This window comes from Seriola aureovittata, chromosome 15 (genome assembly GCF_021018895.1).
Source record: "Seriola aureovittata isolate HTS-2021-v1 ecotype China chromosome 15, ASM2101889v1, whole genome shotgun sequence".
Classification (NCBI taxonomy): domain Eukaryota; kingdom Metazoa; phylum Chordata; class Actinopteri; order Carangiformes; family Carangidae; genus Seriola; species Seriola aureovittata.
In genome coordinates, this window is record NC_079378.1 from 21,165,736 (window position 1) to 21,177,173 (window position 11,438).

An 11,438-nucleotide genomic window follows, 5' to 3' on the forward strand; every position below is an offset into this window, starting at 1 on the left:
ATGTAATGAAATTGAAAACGAACAGTAAAGGGTGAGTGAGTTTTCTTGGCTCATTTTGCTCAGTAATATCCTTTTTTTTTTTCAAGTGAGCACACACTGCATTTCTTAATGACAATTTCAATTGATTTTCTGTAGTTGTGTTTTTCTTTGCTTTTCTTTCACTCATTAGAGCAACTTAGATCCCATTAGGAAATTGAAGTTTTTGTCGTTTCCATTTGTTATTTTAGGTCGTGTGTAGCATCATCATCCTTGGACGATGAAACATTAGGTTGGTACAAAATTATCACAGATCTTAATATTTCTTTTTTTTTTTTACACAGTTATGACTTAATGCAAACTAACTTCAGACTCGCTCTGCTCTAGATCTTGTATTATTACATTTTAAACCTGTCTATAAACATATGCAGTGTGACAGCTCATCACCTGCTTCTTCTTCCCCTTCACCTTATCTGATGCAGAAAAAGACATTAATCATTTGTGCTGGATGTCATCTGGTGACAAGAAGGACTCCTCCCATGATCCCAAGAAAGTCCAGAGCAGAGGTAAAGAAATGAGCAGAACCAGAGCACTTATACTAGGAAACTACGGTCCAGTGAGGTTAGGGTTTGAACTAAAAAACAGTTTCTGTGGACTTAGAGCGAGGGTATGGTGGTAAAGACAGGCATAAAATAATGAAAGGAAGTTGGTTTTATTTACCTGCTATGTAGGATACATGGAAAATCACAAACTGCATTATTTATTTGTATGTTTATCTGACATTATCCGACATGTGTGGACTGATCCTGCAGAGACGTGTAAGGCTCCCTGCCAGAGCAGCACGCTGACAAGAGATGACAGAGTGAAGGAGCTGAACTCTGACAGAACACAGACACATCTACCAGCTCAGGTAAAACCACATTACTATCACCTGACAGCAGGTTTCAGCCTCCAGAAGAGCCACATCATGATGACTATATACAAGTATCCATGTTGAAAGTAAACCTAACCCTGTTTTCTAAATACCTCACACAGAACAATATGGTGAATAGTATTTTTCACACTTCAAATCAAGATCAAGCTCCTGTCACTCACACGTGGACACAATCACATTAGCGTAACAAATGATAATTATTTGCAAAGCTGTGCAGATGGCAGAGGTTAGTCTTTTGTAATCCTGTACCCACATGATCGTGTGTGTCAGACGGACACGCAGATACCTGGTATACCTGGACGTTCGTGCACATGTTAGTGCATGTGAGGGAAATGACGGTGGCTGTTTATCTTTGCTTGTTTTCCACAGTAACTTAATGCAACAGGAAAAAAACACTGAATAGATTATTTGACAGTAAAGTATCAGCAAGGTGCTTGTAAAAATACCATATTAGGCACTTTTACTGTAGTTTATTATTTTATCAGCTGGCGCTTAAATCTGGTTGATGTTTCAAGTGAACTATTTCTGTGGTTTGCAGGGGAGTTACAGGGGGTAAAAAGTGAATGTGAAGTAAACGTGAGGTAGGTCAGCCAAATCAGATCTAATGTTCACTTTAATCTGTTTTATAATCTTTAATCTCCTTTATAAGGCCCTTTTATATCTGCCCTGGGTTCTTTGGGACATCTGGATTTTGTACAGTTTGATGCTTTTCATGCCAGAAGCTGATAGTTGAGATGGGAACATCACAATGAGCAGCAAGGACAGAGAGGAACAAGTGATAGTGCAGCGCCTGAATGAAAAATTACTTTTTTAAAGCAGGGTCATGTGGAGTCATTTAATGCAGACAATGTATTCAGATCCTTTACCACACTGAGATAATACTTTACAAATACAGGTCATGCATTCAAAATCTTACTGAAGCAAAAGTACAGAAGTATTATCAGCTAAATGAACTATGAAAAATGTAGTATCAAAAGTAATTAACATTCTGCAGAAAAATGGCTGATGTGACTGATTTACTACTATATGTGACATCATTAGATATGATTCATAAATGTACAAGTAGAATTTTACTGGTTGAGGTTGAGCTATTTTTAACTACTCTACATGGAGTCAGAGTATATAGAATCAGTTTAGTCTCATGGTTCCTAACTGAGGGATCAGGCACCCTCCTGTTGGTCACAAGATAAATCTGAGGCTCTGCCACACAAATTTGAATTTTGAATAAATTTACCTCTCGGAGCCTCAAACAGTAAATGAAAGCATGTGAGAGGTTTGGTGGTGAAATCAGTGTTTGGTGAACCTCTAAACAAAAATCTATACACTGCCAAAATGAAAAGATTATCGTATGAGTAAAATCTTAATCTGAAACATCACTAGTGACTATGTCTGTCAAATAAACATATTCATAAATATATTGTTGTAAAAAGTGCAATATTAGCCTTTGAAATGTGGTGGAGTAAGAAGCGGTGGCAGGAAGTAACTGAGCACATTTACTCAAGTCCGTCCGGTTTATGTTTCTTCAATCTTCCATTACATTCAGATGGACATATTGTAGGTATGATATATTGCAAATATATGATAAGCTCATAAAAAATACAGCACATTGTTAAAGGCTATATTGTAAAATAGTAAAACACAGCTCCCCCTTTACAAGCTATAACATCAGGATGCTGCTTACACACTGACAGAGGCAACAGTGTGATGATGTCATTTATCAGAATATATCAGAGTCATTTTACTGCAGAACGAGTACTTTTACTTTTGACACACAAAGTACACAAAGCTTACAGTATACTTCTGCAGTAGGATTTTGAATGCTGAACTACTTCTTTACTATTATTAACTATTTCAGAAAAATATAGCTATTGTTGTAAGCTCTAGACTGTTGTCTCTGTTTTGAGCTCATTCTGATTTCATAATGTTGACAGTTGATTTGTAATTGTCTTTGTTCTTAGCTTAATTGAGCTTTCATACATTGTCAACTGGTTTTTAGTCCTGTTTTAATTTACCTGGTTAAATAAAGTAAAGTACTCAAGACAACTCCAACCGTTTTACAAAAACTAATACAATTTAAAATACTAAACAGACTATATTACACTCCATCACAGACGTACAACATGGGAATATGGGATAGTAAATGCATAAAGTGTGGTGCTGCTGAAGGGACTCTGGTCCATCTGCTGTGGGACTGCATGAAAATGAAGTGATGACCAACACTAATACAGCCACTCCACTCGCACCTCAAACATTGTATTCTTGGAGATTCACATCACTTCAGCAGCGTTCCTTCAAAGAATGAAAATATTTTTCTCTCGTTATGTACGGTCACAAAGAAGGTAATTATGAACAACTGGAAGCAACAGAAATGAATGGAATGAATTTGAAAAGGTAGCATTTAGACTAGGATAATGTGCCAGAATATAATTTAATGTATGCTCCAGTGGAAAAGTGACTGCTGTTACTATAAAGAAGGAGGGAAGGAGGAAAAGAAAAATCAGAGACAACCATTTTTATTTTGTTTTATCTCAATATTTGTATTGCTGTTGTTGTTATGATTTTGTTCTCTTTTCTGATGTAAGCTAATGATGGTTGCCCCGAATGCTATTTGTGCTGTAACACAAGCACAGTCAGGGATAAGTTCAAGGATAAAGCCAAAAAAAATGTAAAAAGTAAAATACCAATACCCTGAAATTGCACTTGAAAATGTACCTACTTTCCACCTATTTTTCAAACTGAGTAAAAGAACTTGTGGAAGTTCATACATTATTAATAAATCTGATATTATATATAGATACGTTTAGAGGCGGGGGATTGGCACATTTTAAATAAAATATGAAGAGGCAGCAACAACAAGACACCCTAAAGGTTTCTGGCCAATGGAAGAGCGTTCACAAACAAAAGTCACAGCGGTGTGAAAAGTTTTTGTGGTGCAGGGATTTGAAGGGGTTGATGCTGGATGTGTGCAGACTGCTTTGACTGCACGTAATGTTTCTTCATTACAGGGCAATGAAGCTGCGGCTGACGCAGCACAATCAGTGCACAGCAAGAGAAGACTGAAGAAGTTACAGAGTCTGGTGCAAACAAAGAAGGGACATCAGAGCGGAGCTGGGAAAGGGAAGAACACACCTGAGAATAATGGTGAGCTGTTGTGGGTGATGTTCTTCAACCTGTCAGAGAAGCTGCATTATTGAACGATTATGGAAAAATAATTTCTGCTCATCTTCAGATGATTTGGCAGATGTGTTGAGTAACAGCAATCCAGTGCTGACCTGCATCGGCCTGGGGAAGAGAACAGAGAAGTCGCCTAAGACGGCTTCATCACCACAGCGGCAGCAGAGCAAAGACCATGAAGATCCTCTGTGGAGCCCCTTTCAGGGTCCCCAGCCCTGGACTCCCTTCTACCACACCTGCCACCAACCTCAACACGAGCTGTGGGTCTGCGGGGGCAACCTGTCGCTGCCTCGGACCACAGAATGGGATCGTTTCGAGAGTTTGATTCAGGAACTGGACAAGAAACAATCGAATCTGTCTCCCCCACAGATGATCCGCTCCATCACAGATCTGCACCTCTCACAGAACACAGTAAGATACACCTCGGTATTATTACCATTAGTTAAGGAGACCAAACTTGCAGATGTTGTATCTTAAACGATGGGGTCACAATTTATAATGGGGTGCCCATATTAACACTGAAAGCAATTTTGCTTTGCTTGCATGAAAAATTGTGAATCTTGTAAGTGGCTTTTCCTTTGGCTTTATTGAGAAGGATGAACATGTTGGATGATTGCTCCACCGGCCTTTCACTGCTTCCTGAAACCTTATTTCCTTTTTCAAATATAGGAGTGGAGTCCTCTTTATTTATTTTTTTTTTCATGTTAAAATGTGATACATAGGATCTTTAAGTTTGTTAAATGTATTTGTTTATTTTTGTGCCAAAGTAGAAACCAACATTAAGACCACAGTCTCTGAGGTCTTACCCTTTCTGTTGATGCACTTTTATCTGAAACCTGCTCCCAGACCTGCACAGTGTCATTAAACTGTGCTTTGAAGGGCCTGGCTTTCTCATTGCACCTCAGAGCTCTTTAGGGAACATTTAGACTAACTGAACAGTAACTGAACTGTCGAGCCAGTACTTTTTAAAAATGTTCTTTATTGTTTTTATGGTTTTCTGAAAAAAAGGTTTTACAGCTTTGTGTCATTTTCAGCTTCAGGTAGCTACTTCACAAACTGCTATTTAATAATATCATAACCATAATAATTTGGAAACAAAACAAATGGGAGGACATTATGAAAGACTGTGTTGGAAGTGTATAGACCATCATGCCAAAACCCTTACTGTTTACATATAAAGTTTGGTTCATAGGGAGCAGCAGCTTTAGAGTTAAACGTCAGGGAGCTCCACATGAATAAAGACGTGATCCAGTTAAAGGGGCAATCCACTTATTTCAGTCAATTCACTGGTCATTTAGAGCACAACAGTGTCTTCTGTGGTTCTGGAGGAGCTTTGTCTAGTCAAATCACATCACAGCCTGGGCTTGGAGGCTACAAGTTTATATGTTTGTATCTAACTTGCATTATGGGAAGTGTAGGATCATGAGGGGATTTACGGTGGCCCTAAGAGCTCAATGCGCTGCAGCTTAAGAAAACACATGCAGATAGACAAACAAAAGCAAAATTCAGAAAACATCTTCATCAATCTGACAAAACATGCTGCAAATACATACAACACAACCGAATACAGAAACGCTGCTTTGTTCTTGACAAGTCTGTTTTAATCTGTCTCGTCCCAGTGTTATGGAAATACAACTGTAGATAGCTGGAGTGCTCCTTTAAGCAGCCTACATTACGTGAAAAATTCCATACATGAGATCTAGTAAATAACAGTTTCCAGAATTAGTGCAAAGAATAGCTGATTTCAGACAGTTGTATGTCTTTGACTGTACTATGCATCCCTGGGGATTGTAACAGTACCTGTCACCTGTTCATCACCTCACTGCTGACAAATCTCAACCAGTGACCCTTTAGCTCAGACTGACTCTTCTCTCACCTTTGCCACATGAAGTGGTGAATTTATCAATAAAGTCGAGTTCAGATTTCAGATTTCTATAAACGACCAGGTCTTTGACCAGCTGTTCTGCTACATTTCAAAAACATCTGCCTAATTAGCATTAGCATGGCTGTCAGTATGAATAGGGAACTATGCACTACAAATAGTAAATATATCCATGGTTGTAATCTGTAGTACAAAGGATAATGGTATTAATAGTTGCTTATCCAACCACTCAGTGTGTGACAGTGATGGCTCAGTTCAGTAACGGTCGATGTTGGGAAATGATCCAAGAGTCAGTGTAACAGATGCTCTGGGAGCAGCGCTGAATGACTGCTAAACTGAAGCTAATGGCCGACCAGTGAGGAATGAGTCACTGATTTCATCCTGTCTCTCTTTTAATGACAAAATATAAAACTGCACATCAGCAGATTGTAAATACATCAGCAAAAATAAGAGTGAACCTCTCCCCACATGACACTGAAATGATATTTTTTTTAATTGAATACAGTAATACAACATCAATGCATCATGATCATTCAAATACAATTTACAAAATATTTTGACAGCACCATATCTAGCTGTATTGCTGCCAGGGGTTAACCTAATTTCAGAACACAAATCATAAACAGGGATAAACACAAACTGTTTGTGTTGTGGGTTCATACAAATGCACACACACACACACACACACACACACACACACACACACGCACCCAGATAATATGCCCATCTGTCACTAGAAAGAAAACACTGAGTTTAATCTCTCTTTTACCCAAACAGTTGACCAGATCTGGCAGATTTGATGCCTTCAGACAGCACTCGCCTTTAATGAACCCACAGGATGACAGAAGCTGTTTGGTAAGAGAACCGACCTCCTCAATCTGCCGGCTTGTCCATCTAGGAATTCAGCTTCCTCAAACATCCTCCGCACCAAATCCGACATTTAGACAGAACATTTACACTGTGTTTATTTGGCAGCTGCGGGGGAGTCCTCCGTTAACAGTGTGTTTTGTTTTTAAAGCAAAAGCAGGAGCAGAGTGGGGATCCAAGCAAATCAAGGCTGCAGGGGAAGCAAATGGAGGCCTCATCACAGAGTGACAGGAAGCACATCAAGGCCTCACCGGAGAGGGCTCTGACAGTCATCATCGTATGTCATGCACCCTACAAAGCTTATGTTAATACAACCAGTTTGAAGTTCACGGCACCCTGCATTTGCTGTGGTTCACACCTAATGAAATAACATCTGTTAGAAACCAGACGCAGCTGTCAGCCCCACACCTGCTCTGCCAGGCTGTGAACTATCAATCAAACTATCATTTACCATTTTACAGAAAGGGCTTTTCACTGTTGAAAAGAGCTCTGAGAGTACAGCAGGGACTGACAGGCACAGCCCACCATGTCTGGTTGACCTGGTTTAAAAATCACTACAGCTCTAAATCATAAATTAAACTGACAGTATGACAATGGGGTGAAAAGTTTGATCACCGTATCTATCATATTTTTGATATGTTCAACATTCATTCTATATATTACATATAATTAATAATATATGTGTCACACTTAATTAGCCTTTTATAATAATGGTACAGAACATATGCTTAACTAATGCATAACTAATGCATGATTCATGATGAATTAATGCAGGATGTATTATGAATTCCTTTTGCTCATTAATAATAAATACAAACATGCAACTGCATGTTACCTGTATTTTTCTAAAAACGGGGCATCTGGTGGTCTAATGGTGCAACTCACACATCTGCAACGTTCATGGTTGGATACCCAGCCGGGGACCTTTGTTGCATGCCACACCCCTCTCTCTTGTTACTCTCTCTCTCTCTCTCTCTCTAGAGTGTCAACTGTCACACAGAGGCAAAATGCCAAAAAAACAAAACAAAACAACAACAACAACAAAATAGTCAAACTGCCTGAACACTCAAGAGGAACCAGCTACAGTTACAGCCTGATGCAGTATGTGGATATGTGGATCAGGAAGTGTCTTGTTATGGCGACAGTTTTAACATCTAACAGCTGATGCGATTCAGAATCAGAATTTTGAAACACTTTGTAATAATGGTACAAAACATACACTCAACAAATGCATAACTAACATGTAATTTATGATGATTTCATGCATGAATTAATGTACAGTATACATACATACACAACTTCAGAAACCAATCAAAACATATCACATTTTTTATCTGCATACCAATACAGTTTTGTGCATGCCATTCAAAATCATAGACTTCTGCATACATACACAGACACTCCACTTAGGGGGACTGATGCTAAATGTAGTCCATGGTCTGCAAATCCGTGTACAAGAACAGAAAGTTCAAAGCTGAACACAGGTAGTTGTGGATTATGCTCACCACACACCTACAAAGTCTCAGCTATAAAAAGCAAGGGAACTCTTGCAGGATTAAGTGTTTTGCCAGAGGAACAGCGTGTCACAGCATAAACTGGGATACTGAGCTGTTCCGTCACATGAGGAATCAAACACAGCAGCTCAGGGCTCTGACTCAGCTTTCTGGTTGGTTAGGTTTCTCTTTTGTTTGCCTGTAGTGGAAGATAATCACTGACAGGGAACAGAAAACATATGAGAGAATAAAATGTGACTTGATGTTTTTACTGTGCAGAAGGGGGACACACAGAGTAACGTAGCATCAAAGAGGGAGACTGGTGGAGGGCGGCCATTTACTAAAGGGCTCAGGCGGTCCAATAACTCTCTGGAAAGTCTCTACAGTGGACAAAGCTCCTCAAGTAAGCATAGAACCAAGTGTACTCCCCACACCACAACCTGATGAATTATGCAACCCTTGTTTGTACACCCCTCCCCCTACACCCCTGTTACTCCAGTTTGGATGCACTAATTTGCACTAACCATTGACAGACTCCTCCATCCTATCTTATCTTATCTCTGTGTATCTTTTTACTGACATATGGACAATCAGAAAGCAGTAGAATTCTAATATTGAGCCCTTTTCTTTGTGTGCTGTTCCCCAGGTGGAGTCGCCAGTGGGTCAGACTGCTCCAGTAACAGAGGCAGTCTGAGGCTGGAGGACGATCTGTTGTACAGCAGACAGTTCTGTGGCAGAGCTAGAGTCCATACAGCCTATGTGCCAAGTCCATATGACACAGAATCACTTAAACTCAAGGTAAAACATGTCTGGAAAGTGAATGGAAATTTAAAAAATGAACTGTATTACTGTTACTGACTGTATCATACTGAGACGGGACTGTTATAAGTTAGGATGACAGTCTTTGGCCAATATCTTGAGGATTTTTTTTTTGCCTTCCCAGTGGTGGCACTGCTCTAACGATGGCAGTGTTGGATCATTTGGTTTACTTGATCCAACACTTTGATGCAGGATGAAATATCTGAACTATCGGATGAATTGCCATAAAATTTTACACAGAAATTCATGCCCAATGCTCAAGTGATTAAATCCTACTGATCCTTCACCTTCTCCTCTCTAGACATTTGTGGTTTCAACTGAAATTGGATTGCCATCACATTTTGTAAACACATTCATGGTTCTCCAGATGATTTATCTGAGTAACAGTTTAAAATGGATTATAAAAACTTTGGTGATGCCTTAACGTTTCACATAGCATCATCCTCAAGTCAAAATTTCAATTTGTCCAATATTGAATAGACTATGACATTCCCATCAGCCTCAGCTTCACTTTTTGTTTGGTGGCAATTAGCAGATGTTAGCATGCTAACATGCTAAACTAAGATGGTGACCATTTATACCTGTAAAACATCTGCATTTTAACATTGTCCTTGTGAACTTGTTAGCATACAGACGTTAGCATTTAGCTCAAATCACTATGAATCAGCTGTGAATCATTCTGTATTTACTGTATTTTGAACTTAAGAAAGTAGCAAGTAGTTAGTTCTGGTACACAGTAACTTTGTATGATGTGTTTGTGCATGGTCCCTATTAATACATTAAATAAAATTAAACTAAACTTTCAATAAGGTTGGAGACATGATTGACATCATCGCTACGCCCCCCATGGGAATATGGACAGGCATGCTGAATGGCAGACTTGGAAATTTCAAATTCATTTATGTGGATGTGCTGAGAGAGGAGGGTCTTGAGACATACAGAGAAACACAACCCTACAAAGTGAGGCACAAATCAGCTGTCCAGGAAGTGTTAAAGCGCCTTAGTTTGGAGGTATTTTCTTTTTATTTGTGTTTTGCACTGATCTGATGTGGCAACAATCATCTTCCATACAGAAGGCTTTTTCTTCAGCGTCTAAATGATGTTTTTTTCCACTTGCTTTATCAGGAGTACTCCTCGTCTCTGCAGCTGAATGGTTACCAAACAGTAGATGACTTGATGAGGCTGAGGGAGCATCACCTGATGGAGCTGAATGTGACTGATCCAGAGCACAGGCATCGCCTGCTCGCTGCTGTCGACTCCCTGCAGCAACTGCGCTGTGAGTAATGAGAAACACAGAAAAGGTCGTCCAAGGACAGTGTCATCATGCACATTTTGTAACATGATAAAACTGGAGAAAGATACGCTGAGACGTTTGCATTCAGAAAGGAAAAGGGACGAGTGACATTACAGCTCAAGCAGATAAGACTGGGAGAGTATCCGGGCCACTTAAGAGGTGAGCTAAATAGGTTAAGGATAACAGGATAACCCCAAAGAGTGTTTCTGAGAATAGTGCAGGACACACAAGGACAGTAGCTGCAGACAGATAGGCTGTTTAGCCTGAGTGCACAGGAACAATAGCTGTAAAGGATTACTTACTGCTCATATATTTAACTCTGTGACAGTGCATCCAACCAGCCTGTCCTCTCTGATTTACAGCTGATAGTCAGCTGGAGAATGAAGCCAGTCAGGAGTCTGAGACCTCCAGTAAGAACAAGAAGGCAGATATGAACAACAGCTCGCGAGACTCCGGCTGCCCTGACAACAGCACAGAGGACACACACCTTCACTTTCTCTCTGAACAGCCTCTACCAGCTGAGATGACCGCTTCATGAGAACAATCCTTTCTTTATAATGCCTGTTTTATTCCTCATTGTGCTGCTGACACTTGTAAACTGTTTTTTCAACATCGTAATTTGTACTGACGTTCAATAAAATGCCCACTGCTAATTCTCCAACTCCACTGGATGTGTCTCAGTGAAATGTAAGATATATGTTCATTTGTTTCCTGAAATCGAACAGTGAATTTTTTAATAAGATAATAACATATTTAATGTGTCTTACAACAGTCGTCAGACAGAATCTCCCCATTAAATGTATAAATGTTCACCATCTGTAAACAGGATCCAGTCCATTATCCAGTAAAAATGATACATTTTAAAATTGTACAAATATCTAGAGCTAAAAATAATCATTATTTTCATTATAAGTTAATGTGCCAATTCTTTTCTTAATGCATTGATTTATTGTTTGGTCTATAATATGTCAGAAATTAGTAAAAATGCTGATCGCATTT

The 11,438-nt window shown here is 39.3% G+C and overlaps 2 protein-coding genes across 2 annotated transcripts; both read left to right on the plus strand.

The window, feature by feature from the left end:
* Positions 1-484: 484 nt before the first annotated feature.
* Positions 485-8,954, plus strand: LOC130182823 (uncharacterized). The gene is made up of 7 exons (XM_056397982.1): positions 485-542; positions 789-886; positions 3,916-4,051; positions 4,140-4,495; positions 6,744-6,821; positions 6,985-7,110; positions 8,606-8,954. The coding sequence occupies exons 1-7, from the start codon at positions 485-487 to the stop codon at positions 8,768-8,770; spliced, it is 1,017 nt and encodes a 338-aa protein (XP_056253957.1). The 3' UTR covers positions 8,771-8,954.
* LOC130182825 (SAM domain-containing protein SAMSN-1-like) lies at positions 8,770-11,077 on the plus strand. The gene is made up of 5 exons (XM_056397983.1): positions 8,770-8,791; positions 8,946-9,124; positions 9,956-10,156; positions 10,271-10,421; positions 10,802-11,077. The coding sequence occupies exons 1-5, from the start codon at positions 8,770-8,772 to the stop codon at positions 10,975-10,977; spliced, it is 729 nt and encodes a 242-aa protein (XP_056253958.1). The 3' UTR covers positions 10,978-11,077.
* The last annotated feature ends 361 nt before the right edge of the window (positions 11,078-11,438 follow it).